Source organism: Quercus robur, chromosome 8 (assembly GCF_932294415.1).
Source record: "Quercus robur chromosome 8, dhQueRobu3.1, whole genome shotgun sequence".
Lineage (NCBI taxonomy): Eukaryota > Viridiplantae > Streptophyta > Magnoliopsida > Fagales > Fagaceae > Quercus > Quercus robur.
Window position 1 is genome coordinate 3101406 of NC_065541.1, and position 27254 is coordinate 3128659.

The window sequence follows — 27254 nt, forward strand, 5'->3', positions numbered from 1 at the left end:
GGATACCTCCTACCAATTTTGCTTATTATGCACTTACCAAAGGGTAGTCAAATTTTACAGTTTATTTCTAAAATATAACCAATTTTATTTCAATTCATGTAAAAAAATCATGTATCATTATATCTCATTCAAATCATTAGTTCGTTTTACTTGCTTGATCCAAGTTTGAAGGATAGAAAGACTCTAAAAAATATTCAAATTAATCAAAAAAGAAATTATAACAATTCAAAGAGGAAGGAAATTCTAGTTGTTTACTTCTTGTTTTCTATAATTCAACGTAGATATAAGAATTGAATAAAAATTTGTAAGGATTAATAAATGATTAAATAATTACGATTGTAGAGGTAATTGCTCTGTAGGGCACCATGGGATCGCACTTCTTGGGCTAGACTCATTTGGGCCGAACCCTCACCCTTTTTTGGGTTTGCACAGGGGACCCATTGCCAATTTTCATTATTTCCCATGAGAGAGAGAGATCAGGAAAGCACAATTAAAAGAGTAACAACGAGAAATTGTGGTGAAATATAAACAAGTCAACAACCACTAATTTCTTGTGAAACAAGGAGAACAATACAAGATAGAGAGCAAATGCTACAGACTTTGTGTTTGGGTCAATTCAGTTGATCATATATGCAATCTACAGCATGAAGTCAAATTTCAAAAAAATCATTGGAGATGATGGAAGAAGAGGGCTCTGCCCATTTTGTCAAAGGAATTGAGATGGGAAAATTCGGGGATAATGACATAATTAGTTTCTAGCATTTACATTTCAACAACTAATGGTTTTAACATTGAAAAGAAGAGGGGGAAAAAAACCTTGTAGTGTGGGATATGATAGTGACTAATGACATAATTCGTTTCTAGCCTTTACGTTTCAACAACTAATGACTAAATTGGTAGATGGTTAGCTGGTCACCACAGTTTACACATAAATAATTCCTCTCTAGTATGACACTATTATTAGAAGAGAATCTAAGATGGGTTAATGGTTCTTTGCCCCTCAAAAGTGATATGGTATCTTATGAGATGGTTTTATGAGAGTACCCTCTCACACTATGTGAGTTGTGGGATCACGTGCTGAATTCACATATGTTGTAAGAGGTAGGTCTATAATATTTTTTTTTCCTGAAAAGTATAGGATCAATTATGATGTTCCCACTAAACTATATTAAGTAATTTTTTAGAAAAACAAAATCAAACTACAAAATCAAGTATTTTACTGATTTAATGTTTATACGTACATTGTCCTTGCCCTTATAATTCTCTATTAAATTCAAAATATTTATAATACAAAGCCAATTTTCTTGATATGCATATTCAAGTCTATTACATTTTTACTTAAATATTACGACGAGAGTAAAAATTAGTGTATTCATGCATTTGCCCAATTCCACTAAAAATTTCAATAGATCCTCCCATTAAAACCAAGCTTTATAGTCCATGATACATCAAAGCACATCCACAAACCCAATAGCACTTTGAAGGAGTGGGGGATATAGGGTCAAAAAAATAAAAATAAAAATAAAATTAATAGGCTTATTTGATACTAGAATCTCCATGAATACATTGATATAGGGAAAATTGGGGAAATGTTTTCAAGTGGGAGGGGATCAGCACTGCAATATTGCTATTGCAACAGATCTTTAAAAGTTATTGCAACTATATTTACACTAATGCAATAAATTAGTGCTTTCAAGTCACTATTGCAACAAAAATAACTTCACAAAATAAGTAAGTTCCTATTGCCACTAAAGTTTCTTTTTGTTGCAATAGTTTTATTGCAATAGAGATTTTTTCTTGTAGCCTATCTCACATAATGAAGATAAAAATAAAACAATTAAATTTTGATAAATTCATGTTAGCAAGTTTTGTATTTTCATTTAAATCTCACCCATGACATATGTGCACTGATGTGTTAATCACTTAATCTATCCATCTATCCGTTATGTTTTAAAAGACTTTATAAGATTGTCTATTTTTTCAAGGTATTAAAGAGAGATGTGAATTTAACCTAATAATTGCAAATTTGCAATTATTAGATCCACTCAACTGACTCAAGCAATGCTATTTCTATAAGTGTTAATCAATTTAAGCAAAAATGCGAATGAATAAAGAAAAGTTGTGGCGATGTTCAATTTGGGTGCACTCAAATGCATTTACATTATTATTATTTTTGGTTGATTTTTAACAATCGGTAGACCCTGTCATACATATCTGACCATTACATTTGTTTTGTTTTGTATAATTGATGAAGGGGTGTTAGTTATTTATTACATTCAATTAGTATGATTGATGAAGTGGCGCTAATTACTTATCACGTTCAACTTCAATTTATTGTTTTAAAGTAGATTTTTGTGATGACAACTATTATAAGTTATTTTTAGCATGACAATTGACAAAGTTAATGCTTAATAATTGCATATTTCTTTGTCCCAAAAAAAAATAATAATAATTGCATATTTCTCTAATAGGATTTCTCATTTCCATGTTACATGTTACACAACATACACATACATGCACTAAAAATAAACCAGTCCCAACAACATAATACCTCCAAGCACCCATAATTGTGTCCACCCATGGCTAAGAATTCACACTTTTTGGGCACTGCCATTATCAACCACAACAAAACCAAATCAAACCGCTAGCACCATATAAACCACTAAGCTAAACTACAAACCAAATGAAATAAGCCCTCTACACCAAGGAATTGGTTGGTAGGTTAATTACAACAACTAATAAGCTGTACCATGGTTAAATTTAAATTATGGTACATCTATATATTAGGTTATAACTTATAAATAGAGCACTTGAATTTCATACTTGCAATCAGTACTTTTTTTTTTTTTTTAAAGCTCTAGTTTGTGTTTTTGATTCCTTGTTTAGCTCCCCCACCCCCTCCTCTTCCTTCTTTTGTATCAAAAAAGATAAGGTTCTAGCTTCTATGGCAATACATACTATTCTCCTAGCTTTTTTTTCAACTCTATTCATCTCATGTGTCAATGCTCACTCTTACAAGCCCAATGTCACAGTTGCCTTTGATGGCAGTGGCAACTTCAGCACCATTAACGAAGCCATATCAAAGATTCCGATGGGTCGTAACAATCCATATGTTATTTTTATCAAAAAAGGTACATATAATGAAGCAGTCTACATAGCTCAAAATAAGTCTAATTTAGTTTTAATTGGAGAAGGCATGGAGAAGACCATTGTTCAATTTAACAAAACTGTGAAACAAGGTTACGGAACTTCAGGATCAGCTACCGTGGGTAAGCTTCTATTCTCATATTAGTCTTAATTTTTTTTTTTTTTTAATTTGATTTATTGATTTTTTCATGCAACGTTGTAAATATCTCTTAAGCGATTGTTTTTTAAACACATACTAATTATTTTGTTTATGTTTCTTCATTTAGATATTAGCGCCAATGATGTGTTTGTTAAAGGTACAAAATTTGTGAACAATGCAGGACCTAATGGTGGCCAAGCCGTGGCATTAAGAGTAGCCGGTGACCAAATTGCAATTTACGAATGCTCCATACAAGGATACCAAGATACCTTATTGACAGCATATGGTATCCATTTTTTCCGAGAATGTGAAGTTTATGGCACAGTAGATTTCATATTTGGGAATTCACGAGTTGTCTTACAAAACTGTGACATTTACGTGAGGAAGCGTACGAAAGGCACTGTGAATATGATCACAGCCCAAGGTCGTGGGTCATGGACAAGTGGAAGATACAGGAATAGTGCTACACAATTGCTCCATTAAGGCTGACAAAGGTCTTCAACCTTACCCACAAATCAAAACATTTCTAGGCAGGCCGTGGTATAGTTATTCACAAACCATTGTCATGGAATGTTTCCTTGACAAATTGATTGATCTTGAAGGATGGCTTCCGAACAATGACAAGAAAAGCTTATCCACTTTGCATCATGTGGAGTATGCTAACTGGGGCCCAGAAGTCAATACAATAGGAAGAGTTAAATGGCCTGGGTATCATATTGCCAAAAATTCTGAAGAGATTAAACACTTTACTATTGAAAATTTTATTAATGGTACCCAGTGGCTGCCTAGTGTGGGAGTTCCTTTTGTTGGTGGTTTTATAAATTAAATTTTGTATGTATTGAAAAAACAAATGTCAATTAAAGAAATCATATATGTAAAGAATTTGGTCCTTCCTAACTCGATGCAACACTGTGACTCCATGCAGATTTTATTTCACTGTGTAAGGTTGAATTTAATCAACCATGTGTTGGCTTTATTCCATGACAAATTTGCTTGTAATATAGCACTTAGAAACCTTGTATTTAGGTGGGAATCATGTAAGGGTAGTGTGTGAGAGAGTGTGAAGAAATGCTCAAGACAGTGCAGTGAAGCAGAGACTCGCGGCTAGGACTCGCGGGTGGCTCGCGGCTTGCAAGCCGCCAAAAGTTGCTCACGTGCAGAGCATGCAGGGGAGCTGAACAGTCACGCCACCTAGAGCACTACACGACAAAAATCTAGACTGGCCATTAAGTTAGCTCGCGACTTGAACTCGCGACTCAGTCAAGTCGCCAGGTCAAGTCGCCAGCCAGCCCTGTTTTTTGGAAAAAACTGACTCTTCGTATTCCATTCTCACACCAATATAAATACCCCTCATTCCCACAAGATATGTGTGGCTATTCAGAAAGAAAAACCCCTAAGAGAGGTTTCTTCAAAACACCCACCCAATTAGAGAGAGCTACTCATTCTTAGAGAGAAACCTTTGTAGTCTCTTCTCATTCCCTCTCTCATTGTCATACCTATTGAGAGGAGATTTCTATCCAAACACTACCCACACCAATTTAGAGTGTTGAGTGTTTTTGGAGCTTTGGGAAGCATTGGAGGATGCCAAGGATGGCGGATGCTACGGTCTAGTAGCGGAATCCGGTAAGCTAGAAAAGAAAAAGGTTCGGCGCAACCTCGTTGGAGCAAGAAGCTTGGAGGGCTTAGGTACATCGGGTAGATTAGGCTTGGAGGGTCTATTGCTGTTCATGTATCCCAACTACATTTTCTAGTGGATTATTGACCGCTTGGAGGGCGGCGGAGAGGTTTTACGCCGAGGGCTTCGGTTTCCTCTTCGATAACACATCGTGTGTTGTCCTTGTGTTTGCATCTCTCTTCCCTTTATCTTTGCCTTTTATTTTCTGCTGTGGATGTGTTTTTAATTGGCTTAGATTGTTTACCAATTCTGTATTAAGCTTTTGTTCATGTTCCGCACATTAATTGTTTGATTTAAAGCTTGTATTGGTAATTTGTATATTGGGGGTCTAAACGTTCAAGGGTGTTTATACACGTTTTTGAACTTTCACACTGTTTCAATCCATGACTTCTATTGTGTTTATCCCGTAGGATATATTGCTTTGCGAACTGACCAAATGTCATCTATTGCATGGAGAATTGACTAAAAAATTATGAATAAATTAAAACAATTTTAAAATGAATTTAAATTTTTGTATAAGGTTAATGGAAAATAATAAACACCTAAACAAGCACTAATAAAAAAATTGTTTAGTAATTTATATATATATATATATAGTTAAAATTGAGAAAAAATCCAACAAGATTCAAAAACTAAAGTTTAATTTTGTGTTATGTGTCAAATCAATTTCTTAATTTTGGTACAAGTAAATATCATTCATTGCAACAATCGAGAATTTTGTTATTTTTATATTAAACATGACACCACTTTCAATACAAAATATTTCTTTTTTTTTTAAATATAAGAATTCTATAGCATATTGAGCTTTTAGTTTTAATTTTTTTTCTCATTGAATAAATATGAAAACAATTTTGTAATGGAAATTTCAGTACCAAATTTTATTGCAATAATGTATTGCTTCAAATGCTTCTTTGGCAATAAGATATTGTTTCAACTTAGAGAGGCATGGATGTAAGAAGAAAAGCTCAACATGCAATTTTCATGTGGATGATTGTTGGAGTCTTGAAGAATATAGGCTGTGTTTGGCAGCATAGAAAATATTTTCCGAGTGTAAAAGGAAAGTAAAATATTTTCAAATGCTTGCTTGTATTCTAAAAACTGCTTTGGAAAATATTTTTAGGTGTTTTGTTGCATTCTGAAAATGTTATTTTTCTACTAGTTTCTCACATTTTCTCAGCTTCCAAACAAATTTTATTATAGAAAATTTCAATATATAAACTTAAAAGAAACAAAAATGAAAACAAATCCATTCATTAAACTCTCAATTTGGTTAAATTGAGAAAGGGAGGAAGAATGAGTGGGAGACTGAGGGAAAGAGAGAGGTAGAACGAGAAAAAGACAGAGATCAATCATGAGTAGGTCGATCTTGAGGCGGTAGCAACGATCTTTAAGTAAAGACAATGAGATCGGTCATAGGTAGGTTGATCTAGAGGGCGACAATGACGAGATCAAGAGGAAGAGGAGACGATCTACAGGGCGGCGATGACAAGAACGAGATGATAATGCTCCGAACTAGAGGGCAGCGGCGGTGTTGATCTTGTCCTAGGTTCAAGCTCTCTCTCTCTCTCTCTCTCTCTGTTCAGGTTCACTTTCCCTTTGAGATCTCTCTTTCTCTCTTCAGGTGAAAACAATTTACAGGGCAAGGGGCTTATTTTACGGTCAAATTTTATTATTTTCAGTTTGAATTTATTTTACATGTGCACCCAAACACGCATTGGGGTGTAAAATGTTTTCTCAATTCTATTTATACCCAAAACAAATATAGCCATAACTCTAATGTGTTCCAATAGCAAAAGATAACACTTATATTTCCACTTTACACCCAAGTTTGTAGACAAAGCTTAAGAATTGCAAACGAAGGTGCACATAAAATTGATTTAATAAGAGGGATATTGAGAGGTACATGCATTTTGGGTGATTTAACACACCCAATATGAATGCTCTAGCTATGATAGCATCGATCATTTTGGTGGGAAAAAGCATGCTTATAGGTTTGGACTAGCATCACTTCGTTGAATTTGATTATTTATAATTTACCTATCAAAATGGAAAACCTTTGATTAGTTATGCTCTTTATCATCAAACCCAGACACCAATTAGTTTTTGGTATAGGTAGGAATAGAACCTCAAATCTCTTATACAACCATTAGATACTTTGCCAGTTAAGCTAACTGGAATTCACAACATCTAACACACTTCTTATAAGTATAAGCATGGATTTTCATGAAGATCATTATTGTGTTTCGATGGTCTCCCCTACAAGGCCAGTTTTTTGGGAAAAATGCTCATACACCCCCTAAACTTTGGACTAGTGGCCAAGACACCCCCTAAACTTTTTTATTGGCCAATTTACTCTCCAAACTATACACTCCTGCCAAATTAATACTTCAGTTAGCTTCCCGTTAAAAAACTCATGGAATAGCATGTGAGAATCACGTGAAATTTAAAAATTGACTAATTTACACAAAAGAAAGAAAAGAGAGAGGAGAGACCTAGTTTTGACCGGCGAAGAGGAGAGAGAAAGAGGCAGTAGAACCAGAGCCACCGTAAAGCGGTGCTAAGTTCTTCATCAGACGGCTGTCTCGCCGTCCGTAGGCCGTATCTTCAAGCCCTGGTATGTGCGAGTTTCTGTCGAGGTTGGGGTTTATTTACTCTAAGATCCAAATAATCACAAATTCTTTCAAGCAATGAATAGGGCGAGTCCACTTTTTTCTTTATTTTAATCTTTGAAGATGAAATTTTAAGATGTTTTGTCCCATGGAATTTTTGGCTGTGTAAAATTCTTTCCAGTTTCCACTTTTTTTTTTTTGGTTTGTTTTTTAGTTTCTTTGATACTCGTGGATTTTTGTGATGATTATGGTTAGATATTGATCAAATGATGTAGATTTAATGAATTTTGTGTTGGGTCTTTAGGATTCCGTGGTCGATTGAGTTCTCAACTTAGGTTCATTATTTGTGCATTCCAATTGTTTGATAAATTGTCCTAATGATTGTGTGATATGTGCTTTCTATTCAATCTGGTGGGGTTGTTGCTAGTAGATGCCGGAGTCTATGCTAATCCTTGTCTCTGACCCAATTTGGCTTTAAATGACTTTGTTTTGTATTATTAGTCTTGTTGTTAAGTAAGCTAGCAATCTTTGTTAGGTTGTCATTGAAGGACTGTGAGTTTCAAAGTAGCTTTACTCTGCTAGATGTAATATGTTTGTTCATCAGTAAAATATCTGAATAACCAAAACAATTCTTGTAAACATACTCTTTTGTGCCATTTGGATGAATTATACACAAAAATTTCTAGATAGAAAGTGGTAATAGGCAGTAGAAGAACCTTGTCAAGTGAAATTTCTGATAATATGTTACCAAAAGGCTTAATTTGTCCAAATGAAGAACCTTGCCTATGTGTATGGCTAAAGGAATAGAATGTTAAAACTGTGAAAACCACTTAATACACCAGCATACTGGCTTCCCATATATACGCACACACTCAGTAAAACATTAGTTATGTAAGGTGGAATGAAGATATGTGAGTAGAGACTATGAAGTTAACCTTGGTATTTTTTACGCCTTTGACTAATGATGAATTGAGATTTGATTAAAAAATCTTATTTGATTATGTAAAACTTTTCAGGTTTGGCAGAAATACACTAGAGGTTTTAGCTATAATTTAAATGCACAATAGGATAATTTAGTACATCTAATACTAAGCTTGCTATATGATTTATTGATGTTTTACATTTTTTTTTCCTTGATTATTTCTTTCAAAAATATTAGAAATGATTCATTGATTATTTCTTTTAAACATTACATTTGTTTTTTTACATTTGTGTTATGTGTAATTGCTTTCTGGTAGATGTCCTGTACAAGTAATGCATTAGGTCAGGAAGGATCATTTGCAAGTGTTGCATTATCATCTCCTCAAGAGAGGAGATCAAGTATTGCAAGCTCCCGCCACAAAAATTGATGGTGCAAGAGATCCTCAACTCAAAGAAGTGTTGCAAGTGGAGAGAATGGGTGGTCCACAACATCAAGCAATTTTTTTTAGTTTAGAATCATGTTTTTGAAACTTTGGCTAAGTGCTCTAATGATTGTTCATATGCCAATTAGTTTGGCAATGATGTACTAGTGATTTGTGTGAGATGTATTCATGAGCAGATTATGATCCTCATTTTGTTATTAATAAAAAAAAAATTCTGCACCTATGTGCAATTTATACAAATTATAATTCTCGTTTTATCATTAAAGAAACATGTGCACCTATGTGTAATTTATTTTTGTAAATTTGTGTTTTGTTAACATCAATGAAAAAAAAAAAAAAGAACAAAAACAAAAATTGTACACAGTAAATAGCTTCTCAAAAAAAGAAAAACGAAATAGTTTGTGGACAAATGATCACAAACAAGGTCCACATTGCATATCCTTCAATTCATATGCAAATTTGAGTTAGTTTATATATATATATATATATACATAATTATATTACAAACAACTAGTCATTACATATATGAAAACTATTACATATCCTTGCACCTCTCATAATACATTTTAACACTTAATTATCATCACATAATTGTTACATCATTGGCATTGAACACTTAACTAAGCAAGATACAATCTTGAGTACACATTGGTTGGCATTTCTCCTCAAGTCCCAGGTCTTTTCCATCTTTCTTTGCAACTCCAATTATTTTAGAGTATATTGAAGTCTTACATTTCCAATCGGATGTCAAGGTTGCAACTTACAACTTGTAACACATTTTTGATCCCTTACATCTGTTTGAGAAAATTAAAAAAGAAATTAGATAAAACTAGATGTGATTCATGTGAAGGCCATAAAGTCATTAGAAATACAATGAGAGAAGTCATTAGCAAGCATTTAGATTTCACTCAATTTTTCATCAGGTCTAACATTTTGATCCTAAAAAAAAGGAGAGCCCAATAATTAAACTATTTTTATTTGCCTATTCTTGTTCATAATAACAAATCTAAATATGTGTATAAAATGTTCAATCTATAAACTATGTTTTGAATATTTCCTCAGCCCAGTGAAGCTCATGGAGCCTCAAGCTGCCCTGCCATGTGATATAATCCTAGACTTAATTAAAATGAAGGTCATTAAAACAAGGTACAGGTTGAGTTTGACGTTTATGCCTTTTCTTTCTCACCTCAAACAAATATTGCTAGCTTACATAACAGCAAGACTAATAATACAAAACCAAGTCATTTAAAGCCAAATTGGATTTAAAAAAAAAAGGATTAGCATAGACTCCGGCATCTACCAGCAACAACCCCACCAGATTGAACAGAAAGCACATATCACATAATCATTGGGACAATTTACCAAACAATTGGAATGCACAAATAATGAACCTAAGTTGAGAACTCAATCAACCATGGAATCCTAAAGACCCAACACAAAATTCATTAAATCTACATCATGTGATCAATATCTAACCATAATCATCACAAAAATCCACGAGTATCAAAGGAACTAAAAAAAAAAAAACCAAAAAAAGTGGAAAGAATTTTACACAGCCAAAAATTCCATGGGCCAAAACATCTAAAAATTTCATTTTCAAAGATAAAAATAAAGAAAAACCTGGACTCACCCTATTCATTTCTTGAAAGGATTTGTGATTATTTGGATCCTGGACTTAACCCCGATAGAAACTTGCACGTACCAGGGCCTGAAGATAAGGCCTACGGGGAGCGAGACAACCGCCGGATGAAGAACTCAGCGCCGCTCCACGGTGGCTCTAGTTCTACCGCCTCTTTCACAGGAGGTGGGTCCTGGGTTTGCGCTTTGGCAGGCGCCTTCGAAGACTGACCCTTCCCTCGGCTGGACATCAACTCTCTCAGAGATTTTCCCATATCACCTCCTTCTTCGTCCGAGGAGTCTTCCGAGCAGGTTATAATAATTGGACCAGTGACCACGGAGTTGCGGTCCTGCTCTCCTTCAGGATCGGAAAGCTCAACCACGAGGTCTTGCTGAACTTCCTCCTCGAAGTAAAACTCGTCTATTTCTTCCTCAAGGGAAAGACGAGATGATTCGGTGTGTCCCTCAACTGGATCAGCAACACCAGGCTCTTCCAGAGGAGGTAGTTGCTCTGCTATACGGGGATGCCGAACAATGGGTAGAACGACTGGGGGAAGATCATGTGGAGCTAGGAGCCCGTTTATGGATACGTCAATCCTAGCCAACCTCGGACTGCCAGCCCTTATGGCGTGACCAACGGCTTGAAAGGAGCGGCTTAGAGGTTGATAGCCCAGGACCAGATGAGCCGCACGTAGCTGTCCGTCCTCGGCAACGTAAATCTCCGACCTCAGAAGATAGTTCAGCGCCGGCACATTCACGAAGTTTAGCCGGGGAGCGACGTGAACTTTATCTGCAAAACATCCAAAAACAATGGGGTTAGTGCATGAAATTCTCCAAGTGTGAGGAAAGCTAGAAAAATGACCCCCCAATGCTAAACCCTATCCCCAAAAGGACTGGCCCTAAAGACGCCGCACCTGGTTTTCCTGCCCTAGTCGGACAATGAATACCGTCGAACCACTCCTCCGAAGCAATAAGAAAATCATTCTTCACGGTCTTATTGGAGACTGGAAGACAGGAGATCAATCTAACCACCTCGGATCGGGATTTGAGATAATACCCTCCCTTATCGAGGCCACTCTCGAGGCGATGACACTCATACAGATAAGCCACGTCGTGCCAAGTAAGGCCTAGATCCAACCGCTCGTCTAAGACATCTACACAGCCTAGTATCTTGAACATATTAGGGGCACACTGATACGGCGTCAACCTATGGTTGGACAGGTACTCCCTTGTGATCCTACGCATGGGAAGTGTCATCCCTCCCTCTATGAAAGCAATCATGGGGATAACAACTTCTCCCTCGCCTCTATCTGTCAATATTCCCTCAAGAGGACAGTACCGCAACCCCACGACCGGGGGAATGTGGTATTTTGCCCTAAAGGCCTCCATAGCGGCCGGAGTATTTACTAATTTTTCGAATCTACCCATCTGAGCCGTACTGGAAGAATGAAAATAAAGACCAAGGGAAAAATAAAGTCCGAGGAGGAAGTCGAAGCGACAAAGCGAATGGAACTTATAGGTATCTACTCAAATGCCCAATAAGGGAATCGGAAAGCTCTTCTATGGAGGGCGTCTCGCAAAAATGACGATGAAGATCTGAAGGAAGGATGTGCTTAAGGATTTCTGGGCGCTGGAGTTCTCTGGAGATCTCTGTTCTGATGAGCGGATAAAAGAAAAGAAGAGGGGAGCCTGTCTGACGTCTTATATAGCCTGGAGGAGAGAGAAAAGATCGACCTCGCCTAGAAAGTCGAGAAATAATGATGGCCGTTCGATCCACGTCTCACCGTTGGATGAAGGGGACAAGAAACCTCCGGAAGTAAATGGCCGCGCCTCGTAAATTGTAGCGCGTCCAAAAGTAAGTGCCCGCACGCGCGCCCCAAGGCTTCTTCGCTTCCATCCTCTCACTGACATCAAAACCCCGCTTTTCTCCTCGGAATGAGATAAAAACCGGAGTTTTGAGGGGCTATTGTGGGGCCCGGCCCAAAACAATGGGCTACTTAAGCACAGGCCCGTCCGAAAAGCATCATGTCCGAGGAGAAGTCATAGCCAAAACGTTATTCAAGCCCAACTACGGTAAAGGAAACCTGTCCGAGGAGTAACCTCTCCTCGGACGCTACGAAGTCCAAGCCAAGAGCTTGCCCCTACCACTGCAGCTCATCCCCCAAGCATATAAAAAGAATAAAACCCAAAATATCTCATGGAAAGCTGCTACCGTCACATTAAATGTGTCACAACCACCCTCTTGGCCGCATTAATGAGGAAAAGACCCCTGATGCCTTGGCCACTGCAACTCACAAGGGGATGACAAAGGTGTCTGATAAGACAGGTGCTCAAGTGGGGGCTTAGATGATCAACAAGTGTAAGGTTCAGATAAGAATAATAGAGCTATATAATGTAATAGAGCCCCTCAAAGAAGGGAACGGAAAAACTGTATTCATCACTTAGGGAATAAAAGCTTCTGGGGAATATTCATTCTGGTGTTTTTATCCTTGTAACAACCTTCTCCATACCTAAGTCCGACCAGGTTCACTGAGGCCAAGTTCTTTCACCCATCCTCTACAAACATTTATTGTGTGTTGCGCTTTGGGCCAGGGCCTGATCAAAAGGGTTTGGGTCATGAAATTCGTGCAACTACAAACATAAAGTCCAAAATTTATTGATGACATTATTTTTTATTTTTTATTTTATACAAGATAGAAATTCTACTTTAGCTTAATCTAAGTGTATATGTGTGTGAAGCTCCCTCCAAGAGACTGACCCTGGCCCTCGCCCACTATACTCTACAAGTACTTATACTTGTGAAATGACCACCACACCAAGGGTGCATGATGGTGATGACATTATTAGTAGTTGCACATACTATGTAACAAGTTTTGGACTTCCAATATAAGTCCTTGTACTACTATTTTTTATGTTCCTATAATCAAAACTTGCTATGTATTTATTTAACTTACTTTATAAAATAACTAAAGTTTTTAATTGAAAAAAAAAAAATCAAATATATGGCATATCATGATTGGTGAAATTAACTTTAGTTTGTTTATTTTTCTCCAAAAAAAAAAAATTAAGAACTTTAATTGACATGTCATATTTTACTATTTCTTCTAATGTTATTTTTTGTCTTCCTCAACCTTTTTTTGATTGCTCAACTTGAATCAACTCGCTCTTTTTTACTAATGCATAAGCTACCCACGTATGAACATGATCAAAGCATCTTAATTCACTCACCCTCATTTTTTTCATCACTAGGGGCCTAACCATATTCAAGACCTAATTTTGATTGTCCCTTCAAAATGTGTGCAACATAGATTAAACCAGACACTTGCCCAATGTGGAGGACAAATGTCCCATATCATACATGCATTTAGAATAATACATGTACTTAGATATTGATTTCAGAGGGGGAAAATGTCCTTACTTTAAATTCTTTTTAAAAACCCATGACTTGCGAGGGTTATTGTTGAGATAAAATAAAAATCTCAATGTTTTTCATATCCCAATCATGTTTTAAGGTGGGGGAGTCCTAATCATTGCAATGGGGTTTTTAAAAAATGGAAAACCTTTGAATTGAATTTAAGACAAAATTTTGAAGGAAGTACTTTGGGTTAACTCCCCTATCACTCCCATATGTGATCCACAAGAACACCTCCAAGTACATTGTATTTGGTGAAAAACTAGGTTTAAAACAAAATTTCAAAGGAAGTACTTTGGGCTACCTCAATCACTCTTATGTGTGATCCATGAGATGCCTACTAGTATCTTGTACTTAAAAGAGATTTTTCAAAAATCAAGGTTAAAAAAATGGATTTTAAACAAAATTTTAAAGGATGTATATTAGATTTTGTGGTCAAGGTAGTCAAAGTTTTTCCTTAGGGGATAGGTATAGGGGCACAGAGGTGACCCAACATAATTTGGAGCCCAAGACTAAAAATTCATGCGAAGCATTTATTATGTAAATATTAATTAAATAAAATCATTTAATGCTAATCAAATCAAGGTTAATTTGATACAATATTAAATACTTAATTTGAAGAATAATACCAACTTAACTAATGTTAATTTCATATAGAGAATTTAATATCATAGTTGAACCATAAATTTTAATTAAAAAAATAAAAATATATGTCAATTAAAAAATATACTTTATTTTGGATATATGACAATGTATAGTTAAGTTAAATTGTAATCTAATTTTTAATTTTATTACTTGTTTTTAATAGAGAGAGAGAGAGAGAGAGAGAGAGAGAGAGAGAGAGAGAGAGATTAATCTATAATTGGTGATTTAACACATTTATAACATTTTTTTGAAACATTTTAGGGTTTCAATTGGGTTAGGTTGCTATTGGTCTCGTATTTTGAAAGTCTTGATAGAAATGAAAAGGAAAAATGCATTAATGGTACTACAAAATGTTCACAATATAATATGAAAACGATTATAATCAATAAACTTCAACAACCTAATTATGAATGTTTAAATTTCTTTTTTGTGATAGGTAATATGTCAATTTGTAATCCTATAGTAAATTTGTGTTATCCTTAGTATCACCAATGATAATAAAAAAGGTAAACAACCATTATATATAGACACACACGCATACACATATATACATACATACATATACACATACACACATATATAATTTTATAAAATTTTGAGCCTTTTGTGGTGGGGGCATTAGGCGTAGGCCTTAGGCCAGCCCTACAGGGGCATGAGTCTAGAATTTGATAGTTTTGAAAATGGCACCAAATTCAAAGTCCAACCATTGGATGGGAAGAGCATGGCAAAGTATGGGTATTGGTGAAATTAGGGTGCGATTGGATGGTTTGATTGTGAGAGTGGATCGTTCAAAGTATGGGTACATAACATGCAACCATCAAGCAGCAATTTAGATTCCAATTCTAACCATTGGATTTGCATAGCATGGTAAAATATTGGTGTTGATGAAATTTAAGCTCAATTGAACAGCCAAATCGAGCTCAAATTAAACCATTTTTACATATAAGCAATCCTATCATTTGTTATAATATTTAATAGCTGAACTATATTGTTATTTTATAGTATTTGATATAGCTCACTTGTGGAGATTTCATATTGTTCTTTTAACCTGTGACATATAATCTTTTTTATTATCTAATTTTGGGGAGCTATTCAATTTATGAATTGTATCTAATTTATTTCATTAATTAACCTATGTATTTCATATACATGCTCCTATTTATTATTGTTTATTATAAAAATTTATAATTGTTTAAACTTTAAACCTTATAAACTTCAAACCACATACCGCTACATAAAAAAAAAAAAAAAAAAAAAAAAAAAAAAAAAAGTCTTATAACCCTTGGAACACCATTCCCCTTTCCCTCGTAATTTTTTCACTTTTCCCTCTAACACTCCCTACTCCCAACTCCCTTGGACCACAATTCCCCTTTCCCTCTAAATTTTTTCCCTCTTCCCTCTAACACTCCCAACTCATGCCAACTGACAACACACAACTGCGTGGCAAGTTACCCCAAAAAAAGAAGAAGAGAAAAGTGACTAAAGATCAAGACAATTGAAAAAAAGAATGCCTAACTTTCTAAGTGAGACTAGGGAGTGTGAGAGGCTGGGCAGCGCAGCGGCAGCAAAGCAATAGCACAGGTCTCTCAAAATTATTTTTTTAAATAAACAACTATCCTGATAAATATGAATTTATTTAACATATTATTGGAGCTTTTTGCATTGGATTTAGAATTTTTATTTAAACATTTGGATCAAATTATCTACACATTGATTGAGAACCCATGCACAGAGCAACGCATGCGTTGATTGTTCATCACCTAACCTATGTTGTTGATATTTTTTTAAACATTTTTAATCTGCAATCATATTGAAAACGTTCCTAACCAACCAGCCCCTTCCTTCGTAGAGCCATGTATTGTAAGTGATCCTGATTACAATTTGGTAGATGAGGAAGATTACGATTCTAATTTGCCCCAAATTTTGAAATATAATTTGATGAAATGCAGATCTTTACTAATGCTGGTCAGTATGTGATCCGATTTGGGAGTTCTGATCCTGGCTCCAAGACTGACCCTGTTACAATGGTAGAGTACCACATCAAGAAACAAAAAAGGAATTATTTTCCTTTAATGATTTTATTCATTTCTCTAATCTTTGGTGGCAGGTACAAGAGTTGGAAGTTGCTCGTCCACTGACTCTGTCAGAGAGAGCGGTAGCTGTTGCTCTTGCTATATCTCTAGATAATGACTATTTCTCAAGACACGGCGGCTGGTAAGCTTGTTCTTAGGAGACATAATAGTTTCTTGCTAAGTGATTAATATGCATATGATGGTGTATGTGTCTGAGATTGAAAGAGACCGATTAAGGATGTGCATGTGAAGGAAACAAAATGTATCTACTGTGTTAGATTAGGGCATGTGCAGTCCACTTATATGTGCACTAGGATGTCAATCAAAAATAAAACCCAAAATTTGAAAACAAGAAACACATTACTCATTTTGATGCCAATCAGCCTAGGGATATAATTTTTTATTACTCCTATTGACATGGTGTGATGTATGATACACAATAAAAATAACATTATTAATATTATCAATTATTATAAAATTTGTTCGTTTCCTTAAATGGCTATATCTTTTATCCTGAAAATACAATTTTAATAGCATTTGGATAAGATGGCACTTCCTCTCTACATAACTATGGGGCGGTGGGTGAGCTCATGAATTTAATCACTGAAATACTAGAAATGTTAATTTTTTTAGTCCCTAGTTGCTCATCAATATTGATAGAGAGAGTTGTAATTAGTACTGATTTTGCCCTTGCTTTTCTTTGTCATCAGGGCATTACCTTTTGTTGCAGTTGGGGAGTAGTTTTGGTTTGCAATATAGTCCTTAACCTGTGTGGTTATATTCTGTGTTTGCAATTTGGGAGGGATAGCAGTGAGCCAAGCAATAATAGCCTAGAAGGTGCTATACTGATCTGTTTTCTTGTTTCCTTACCCCACCCCACAATCTGAATTTGTAACTCTTACCCTTTTTTGAGTATTTTATCAAATGACTTTCTTCTATTGCTCCCTTTATATGTGCTTGTTGCTGTTGCTGTTGCTGACACCATTATTAATTTGAGATATCAAAATTACTGTTTATCACTAGGAGAATGTATTATTTGTCAAGACCTGGCTCCAGTGTCTTACAGTAATTTATGGATATACAGTAACGGCATGATACTAGGGTATTGTAGCATGACTAGGAAATGAAAAGGACGTGTCTATGTTTTGGATATAAGAGAGTTGGTATTTGCTTAGGAAAGGTGTTTGCCTTCTTTGAGGAATGTGACAATCTCAATTCAATTATTTGTGTTTTTATTTAAGTTTTACTTTATACATGGCATGCAAGCCATCCTAGTACGAGGGATATAAGGTTCATTATAAAATGATGAATTTACACATCCTAGTACTATGTTCCAATCTTCACACTTGTACCCTTTTTTTTTAAAATGTAAAAGGTTTGGTGTTGCTTCTTACAAGATGGCTGAAGCATAGGCATTGATTTTCTTTGCATTTCTCTATCTTGTATGATAGCCATATTTGAGGGTTTTTAATATTATTAATCTGGATGACATTAATAATATTAATACACAAGTGCAACTTCAACTCTCTTTCTAACATTACCATCATTTATTATTAATGTAATTTTTACAGAGATTTGTAGCATCAACAAGCAAAAGAACCACAATCCAGTTTTCAGATCTCAAGGGAAAGAGATACTGGTTTCCTTTAACGGTAGACTGGTTTTTTTTAAAAGAATTATCTAATTTTTGTAAGGTTATTTTCTGTTCTTTTAAACTAGAATCCCCTTTTGATGGATTACTACCAGATGCTGCAGATAGGAATTGGATTACTTGTGCTACAGAAACTCAGTGGTATCAATGGTGTTTTTTTCTATTCAAGTAACATCTTTGAAAGTGCTGGTTAGACCAACATCTCTTTGGGCTTTGAACTGTTAAAAAAAATAACCCTCTGCCATTCACAGCAGAGTGACACACTAACACCCCTCTGCCAGTCACAGCAGAGTGACATCCTAACCTGGCCTTTTACTGCAGATGGGAATTTTGCAATGAAGTCTGGATATCAGTTTTTGTTTGCAGAAATTCACAAACAACAGCCAGGTCCCTCTAACTCAGATTTGGTGAAGCCACTGTGGCAGGCTATTTGGCAAATGAAGACACCTAGTAAAGTAAAAAATTTGGTTTGGAGGGCATGCAGAAATTCCCTTCCCACAAAGTTGAATCTTGTAAAACAGCAAGTTATCACTAATGACAGGTGTGACCTATGTCAATCACAACAGGAAGATGTTCATCATGCTTTATACCTCTGTCCAAAGCTTACAGAATTATGGCAGGTAGTCCCTTTATGGAATCACAGCAGACTGAAACAAAGTGATAATTTTATGGATTTACTAGGCTGCATATTTGCAGAAAATTGGGACCCTACTCTCTTCTCAATGGTTATCTGGGCAATATGGAATCGAAGAAAAAATCTCTGCCTAGGTAAACAAGCTGTCATGCTGAGACAGCTTCTCCAACAAGCAAAAGAGTGGGTTTAGGAGTTCTCGGCATTGCAAGAAATCCCAGCACCTCAGCGGATCCCTATAGCAGTTGCTTGGCGTCCTCTAGATGCATCATGGCATAAAATAAATTTTGATGGAGCCCTCTTTGTTAAAGAAAACTGTGCAGGTGTCGGGGTAGTAATAAGAAATGGGCAAGGCTTGGTGATGGCATCCCTCTCTCAAAAAGTACCTCTCCCATTTACTGTCATAGAGGTGGAAGCACTTGCAGCTAGAAGGGCAGTGAAATTTGCTGCAGAACTTGGTTTGGATCGGATTGTATTGGAAGGGGACTCCAAGATACTCGTCAACACCTTACGACATGGATGTAGATCATTGGCACAGTTTGGTCACTTAGCTGCTGATTTGCAGCACATAGCCTCCCAGTCTTTCACTGATTATTTTTTTTCTCATGTACGTAGGCTTTGTAATACTGTTTGCACACTCACTTGCGCGGAGAGCTATTCACTCCTCCCATATGGTAGTCTAGATGGAAGATGTTCCACCTGACGTTGTTCTTGTTCTCCAGGCTGATTTCAACAGCCTCCCTTAATAATATAACGTACTGTCTTTCTTCTAGTATTCATTAGAGCTTTAAATTAAGAATTTGACAGATTCTTATCTTGCATGAAGACTTTAAATGTCTGAAGAATGCATTTTTTACATGATAGTATGCATTTGGGTATGATATATTTGTAGGACAAATCTGATATTGGACATCTATCCAATAAGCATTTTCCACAAAATGGGAAGGAAACATAGGTTGTTTGTTTGTAATTGCCTAAAATTTCATCATGCTTCCATGTTAAAAAGACTATTTAATGTAAGTGAATTTCCTATGTTAAGGTCACTAATATATTTGTAATTGACTAAAATTATTCTTATCTTGCATGGAGACTTAAAATGTCTGAAGCATGCATTTTTTACATGATAGTATGCATTTGGGTATGATAGATTTGTAGGACAAATCTGATGTTGGACATCTATTTAATAAGCATTTTCCACAAAATGGGAAGGAAACACAGGCTATTTGTTTGTAATTGCCTAAAATTTCTTCATGCTTCCGTGTTAAAAGGACTATTTTATGTAATTCTTCTTTGTTTTCTAATAAAGCATTTCTATCCTTTTTAGCTAAAAAAAAAAAAAAAAAAAGACTTGACTTATTTGATAATGTTTATATTGTGATTGGCTTACATTCCAATTGGCAAGCTCGCTTTCCTTGATGGGAAGAAAATTTACTCACTTTTGAGAGAAGGAGAGTACAAAAGGTTGCTATTTTTGAATTTTAGGCTTCCATTTTGAAGTAAAAGTGTTATCATTTTTTTTATGGGTAAAATTTGTTAGAAAATAAAGTCAGACCTTTCATATATAGGATGTATATTAAAGGCTTTTTTTTAGGCTGTAAACAAAAGGTTCATCTAAAGAATATAGAGTGCTATATGTTTATGCGTTTCTTTTTATTTTTCTTCGAATTTTAGAATAACTTTTATCTCCAAAAAAAATTAATATTTTAATGATTATTTGTGAAGGCTAATCATGGCCCTTGCAAATAATTTAGTATTAGTGCAGACATATTTTTAACTCACACAAAAAATAAACTTTTTACAAGGGATTTTTATTGTCCCTCAGTAATAATTTGGTGGGAACATTTCCCCCTAAAATTTTTGACATTTTAATGATTATTTGTGAAGGTCGATCCTAGCCCTCACAAATAATTTAGAATTAGTGACAGCATTTTTTTAACCGTCACAAATAATACATTTTTTGTGAGAGATTTTTAATTGTCCCTTGCAAATAATATGGAGGGAAAATTTCCCTCCAAAATATTAGTATTTGTGATGACTACAACACATAATTGCAGCAGCTTTTCTTGTTGGTCACAAATGTTTCACATTTTACCAAGTATTTGCGAGGGCATTATTTTGCCATCAAAAATAGAATTTTTTGAGAGGGCTTTTTGGGTCCATCAAAAATTTTTCGTCACTAAAAGGCATTTTTGTCATAAACATTATTTTAAGTTTTTTTTATTCTTAAACTTTTATTTATTTCAAGGAAGAATGTATGTTACCGATTAAAAGCCTTAAAATACATGTTGATAATCATAGTAAAATACCAATACCAAACCCTCAAAAAAAAACAAATAGCTACCATAGTCTTTTTCAAAAAACACATGCAATTCAATCACACAGACACACACACACACACACTAAAATCAATGCCTTACAAAGAATAATAAAATTAAATAAAAAAAAAAGTTAATTCAAGAACCTATGTTCAAATTATTGGGGAGGGATCCTCTAGCCATACGTGTATATTGTTTACATCTCTAGCAAATCTATCTAAAACTATAATACTACTGCAATTTGGTGTAGCCACGACTTCTAAGCTTAACTTTTATTATATAGTATATATAATATAATATGATATGATAATGATAGGATGTGGCAGGAAAGAGAGTGAGAGAGGATCTCCACATGTACATGTGGTCAAGAAGCCAAGAAACTTGTTTTGTCTCCTGCTGTTGAAAGGCTTTGAGTGGATTATCACTCAACCCAGTCTAATAAATATATATAATTTGACTAGGTGAAGGGGTGGATGACATGTAGACATTCATAGAGAGACGTAGGCTGTATATCAAATAACAACGATAACTTGGTCGATCAATTTAGTTTATTCAAAGGAAATTTAAAAAAACAAAAACAAAAGTTGGTACCAAAATCGAAGAACATTCTATACTATATTGGCACCAAAAGTTGAGTATAGAGATCATTCTGGAAATGGTCTAACCTAAAGTACCTGATCAAATGCATCTATGGCCAATTACAGAATTCCTAATAAAAGCAGTAACTCATAAAAGAGAGATATCGAAACCACAGAGAGAGAACTATTCAAAGAGGTTCAAATCATTTTACAAAATAAACAATTACGGGGTGATTCCAGTTGTACATAGGAAAATAGTAACACCAACCAATCCGTGATTGCTCTGAAAACCACTTATCTGGGCTGACACAATGAGCACATTGAGCGACAAACTAGAGGAGACAACTGTAAACATGTGAAATTAAAACCACAAAGCCCAACAAGCAGACCATTAAAAAAATAAGCAAGCCCAACCGGTGCCAGCAGCAACAATTATATTCGTTCTCCATCCATCCAAGTCTACAAACAAAGCCCAACAATTCCAAGCTAAGCTAAGGGGATGTTTGGATTCATTTTTTTGATCACTCAATTTTGATCACTCAATTTCCATCACTCATTACTCATCACTCATCACTCAATTTTTCACACTCGTTTGGCATCATCACCCAATTTTCATCAATATTTTTCACACTATTTGTGGGCCCATACCTGTCAGCCGGTGCAGCTTTTTCTTTCTTTCTTTTTTTTTTTTTTTTTTTTGGTTTCAGTACCCAAACTCACCGAAGCTAAAAAAAAAAAAAAAAAAAAAAAAAACCCAGAACAGACCGAACCAATGAAAAAAAAAAAAAAAAAAAAACCGAACAGCCAACCCAGAGAAGAAAGAAAAAAAAATTCAAAAGTGGTCAAAAGGTGTGGCTGGTACTGTTTGTGGGTCCCCTATGTGTGTTTAATTATAATATTGCAATTGAGTTATGAGTTATGGAAACTGAAAATAGTCAAAATGTGTTTTCAGTTTCCCTAACTCATAACTCAAAAATCAGAGAATTGAGTGATGGAAACAGAGTTATCGTTTGCCAAACAACCTTTTCACTATGGGTCCCACCATTTTTGAGTTATGAGTTATGGAATCTGAGAATTGAGTTATGGAAATTGCCAATCCAAACAGACCCTAAGCTTCTCATAAAAATGATCTAATAGGGATATTGAAGATTCAAACTATTAAAGCATCATATTATGGGAAAAGGTGTACTTACAAATTTTTATTAACATTATTGAGTAGAACTTGATTATTTACCTACCACAAATCACAAATGGACAAACTTTGATTAGTAATAAATAAATTTACACAAAAAAAAAAAAAAAAAAAATACCACTAAAAATCTCAAATTTGAAACCTCAAATTAAATGCTTCAACAAAACCTTTTTTTATTTTTTATTTTAATACTCTTTCTACATGTGCAAACTATTTTATAACATATTTACAAACTATTGTTTTGGTTAATTTCTTACTGTTTCTAATCTAGATCTATCACTAACATTACTTTTTTATTAACTAATAACCACTCGCCACATCAGTAGTTTGTAAATTTTTTTGTAAAAAAGTTTGTATTTCTAACATTTTCCCTAAATAAAACTTCAACTAACACACTTTAAGTAGGGGTAAAATTGTCTTCTCAACCAAAAAAATAAAAATAAATAATAGGAGTAAAAGTGCAATCTTGTAAATTCCTAATAGCAATGTTTTGACAATTTTCAGATCTCTCTGTAGTCTGTAACTTGTTTTGTTTTGACTTTTGATACAAGTATTGTATTGTTTTGATACAAGTATTGTACATTAATATGAAAAGCACACACCCAAATCTAGCAAAGTAGCTCATGCCTCTAAATTTGTCACAGAAGTGCAATTTAAGCGTTATATGAAAATATCAAAACCCAAACAAGCAGACCATTAAAATGGTAGACGGTGAATTACATATTTCAAGAAACACAAGATAAAAAGGACAACAATTGCTTTTTACTATACAAATCTACAACAGAAATCCCACGGCATTATTCACTAGAAAAGAAAAAGTATATATTATCAATAAATCTAAAGCCATTTTTTAGCTAAATTGCACTAACCTTTCTCAACTGAAGCATTGATATTTTAGCATCTAAACTCATTCTAGTTGAATGTTTGCCTTTGCCCTCTTAACCCCGCCAAATGCTTGGAACGGAGATTGTGGTTGTCATAGCCATAATATCCTGTACAAACCTTGCGGAAGAGAATAATGACTGATACATGCTCAACGATCCAATAATGTAGCCCTTGCTCAGGATCCAAACTTTCTTCAAATTCTTTGGGCATCCCCCAAAATCCCAGTTCTTTGAGGTTTTTTAGATGTTGGATTCCGGAAGGCACCTCTTTAAGTTCCAGACAATGCCCAATGGATAAAAATTCAAGAACAGGCAATGTTCCTTCATCTATCAATAGCGAATGCAATGCATTTAAGTGTCTAATCCATAGCCACTTGAGTTTTGCAAACCCTTCAGGCTTAAAATGCAAATGTTCTCTGTTGTATGCTTGGCATGAGATCTTGAGCTCCCATAAGTTTAGTAGATTTTGAAGGACTTTCAATGGGTCATCATTTAACCTAGACCATAAAATCTTTAGTTTGACCAGATGTTGAAGTTTAGAAATCCATTCTGGTAACTTCTCTAATCGCCCCTTTATATGTAGGCTTTGAAGAAATTGAGGTGGGGATGAAATGAATTTTAAATCAACTATCTCATCTTTGCTAATTAAGGTTACATCAAGAGATTGAAGGTGGTTCATATTTTCAACAGAGGCACACAAAGCCATCATGGTTTCCTTTGACAAGTTTTTCACACCTAGCTTCCTCAATTGTTAACTTTCCCAACTCTTTAGTAAGATCAACCCCTCCATGATTCAACTCCACATGATACAACTTTTGCAAGTTCTTTAAACACCCAACTCCCTTTTGTATCTTTACCCCTTTTCCCAAAGTCAAATAGTTGTCTTTTTTGAAATCAAGATTGTAAGCTATAAAATGTCTTAGCTTACGAGGGTTGTTGATCTCAATTGGTATATCAGAAACTAGGGACTGCTTTAGATCTAGAGTTTCCAGATTTTGCAACTTTCCTATGGATTTTGGAAGAATTTTAACTTTGGTATTTCTTAAACTTAAATACCTTAAATGAAATAAACTTCCAACATCTTCAGGAATACAATCCAACAAAGCATCTTTAAAATCCATGACTTTCAAAAGCTTGAAATTAGATACAAAAGTACTCATAAAGGACTTTGGAAATTCACCAAGATTGAAAAATAAAAGAGAATGAATATGAGTGTTCCCAAATTCCTTCAATACAACATATGAAACTCCATCAATTGACATGCGTCAAGTTAATCCTTCAAAGCGAGACTCTTGTTTTGAGAGAAAATGACAAAAACTCAAATCCTTCATCTTTCGAAGCATGATCTCACGTAAGATATCATGGAGACGACATTTTCTAACTTTCCCAGATATGTCAACATATGATACTTGAACCAAGCTTCTGTGGATTAATTCAATCAAGTATTCTTGTGCAACTTCCTCAAATGTTTTACCCTCCAATTCCTTCACAAATCCTTCAGCTATCCATTGTCTAATCAATTTGATGCAACTAATGGAGTAGTCTTCTAGATACATACCAAGGTATAGTAAGCAAGATTTGAGGTGGCATGGCAAGTCTTCATAACTTAGGGACAAGATTTTATCAACACCTGTAAGATGGGGATTTCTTCCTAACTCAAACCCAACACTATCATGCAAGTTTTGCCATTCAAAGACAGTTTTGTCTTTGGTTGACAACAAACCACCTATAGCAACAATTGCAAGTGGTAAGCCTTTGCAAAATAGCAACAATGTCCTGAGACAATTTCTCCAATATTGGAGGACAATGTCCTCCAAATTCAAATTGGAATGCCGTTTTGCAAAATAGCTCCCATGCCTCATTACGAGTTAGTGGTTGCAATTCGAAAACATGAACATGTGAAGATTTTTTACAAAAACTAGCCACCTCCCTATTACGTGTTGTGATCTTAATTCTACCACCCTTATTATTATCAAGCAAAGCATGTTTTATACCCTCCCAAAAGTCAATTTTCCATACATCATCAAATATGACCACATACGTTTTTAGCCGTAAGTAATCTCTTAATTTACTTACCAATGAGTGTTCGTCCATTGTGTCAATTCCCGGCATAGGAAGCTCCATTCTGGCCTCACAAAATTGCTTTATGATGCTCCTTAATAGATCTTGTATGTTGTAAGATTGAGACACTGAAATCCACGCATAGCATTCATAGTGTCCTCTAACCATTTGATGATCATAGATTTTTTTGGCAAGTGTGGTCTTGCCTAGTCCCCCCATTCCTACTACCGAAATTACAATACGATGAGGTTGTCCTTCTACCAACCAGCCTATCAATTCATTTCTAGAAGATTCAATTCCAACAACATCAGTATCCTCAAGATAAAGGGAGTCCTTTCGAGGGTCATTCCAACTAACATTCTGAGCACCATTGCTTGATCCTTGACCAGTGGATTGGAAGTGATATTTTTCGCTTCTTTCCTTAATTTTATGCAACAATGCTTTGATCTCATGAACCTCACTAGCTATCTTATGACGGACTTTCAATGATTTGAGTAAGTGAGTGGTTTTTTGCAGGAAACCGTTGAGACCACGCCGATGAGGATCATGAACTGCCACGTGAAGCAAGTACTGGTCGATTGTGACGTCTATGTGAAAAGCAACTTCTGTTAGTTGTTTCACCCATGTTTTGACACCCTCGCTCATGTCTTCTTCAGCTGTTGCTCTTGCATCTGCGTCCTTGAGAAAGGATTGAATGCTCTCCAGTTCATCTTTGATGTCAGCTACTTCTCCATGGATGCCTCCTAACAGTTTTGCTTCTTCAGTCAGCAAGGGAACAGAGAGAGAGAGAGAGAGTATTGAAGATAGAGAGATGAAAATTTAGCAAAACGTGTGGTGCCGTGTGGATATAGTAGGTTTTCAAAATGTGTGGTGGGTGGGATATTCAATGTATAAGCGAAGGATTTGAGGAAAAAAAAAATATTAAGTGAGCAATGATATTGCTATCGTGTACTTACATTTTTGTTATTAGAAAAATTAAAAAATAATTAAAATACTTTGTAGTATACTCTTATTAAGCAACATTAGCATAGCATTTTAATCAATTTCAGTCTACTTCAATATATTATTAGTCTACTTTGGTGATACTTTGGAAGAAGAGCTTTGAGTAGAAAGATGGATTATTTCATTGACAATTATGTCACATTTTTAACGTAATGTTGATTGGTTATTAACAAAATTACATTTTTCTTATATTATTAAAGTTTTGTATTTATTTTTTCTAATGTAAGTGATAGATTTACTTATATCTACTTTATTTTTAG

The 27254-nt window shown here is 35.1% G+C and overlaps 2 protein-coding genes and 2 long non-coding RNA genes across 6 annotated transcripts in view; 2 read left to right on the forward strand and 2 right to left on the reverse strand.

The window, feature by feature from the left end:
- Positions 1-2944: 2944 nt before the first annotated feature.
- Positions 2945-3769, forward strand: LOC126694140 (pectinesterase-like). The gene is made up of 2 exons (XM_050390221.1): positions 2945-3269; positions 3414-3769. Exons 1-2 carry the CDS (start codon positions 2945-2947, stop codon positions 3767-3769), a joined length of 681 nt encoding a protein of 226 aa, XP_050246178.1.
- A 3472-nt stretch (positions 3770-7241) lies between these two features.
- LOC126694209 (uncharacterized) lies at positions 7242-9174 on the forward strand. The gene is made up of 2 exons (XR_007645657.1): positions 7242-7575; positions 8809-9174. It is a non-coding gene; the product is annotated as an uncharacterized LOC126694209 (long non-coding RNA).
- A 255-nt stretch (positions 9175-9429) lies between these two features.
- LOC126697932 (uncharacterized) lies at positions 9430-10629 on the reverse strand. The gene is made up of 2 exons (XR_007646309.1): positions 10565-10629; positions 9430-9728 (listed from the first exon to the last, which is right to left on the reverse strand). It is a non-coding gene; the product is annotated as an uncharacterized LOC126697932 (long non-coding RNA).
- A 13199-nt stretch (positions 10630-23828) lies between these two features.
- LOC126694210 (disease resistance protein RPM1-like) overlaps positions 23829-27254 on the reverse strand; it is a 76117-nt gene continuing 72691 nt past the window's right edge. For 2 of the 3 annotated variants that reach the window (XM_050390293.1, XM_050390292.1), the window contains exon 3: positions 24662-25561. In XM_050390293.1, coding sequence (XP_050246250.1) covers positions 25197-25561 — 365 coding nt within the window. In that variant the 3' untranslated portion in view covers positions 24662-25196. Of the gene's footprint in view, positions 24602-24661; positions 25562-27254 lie in introns of those variants that run through there. The other variant, XM_050390291.1, reaches the window with a different exon arrangement.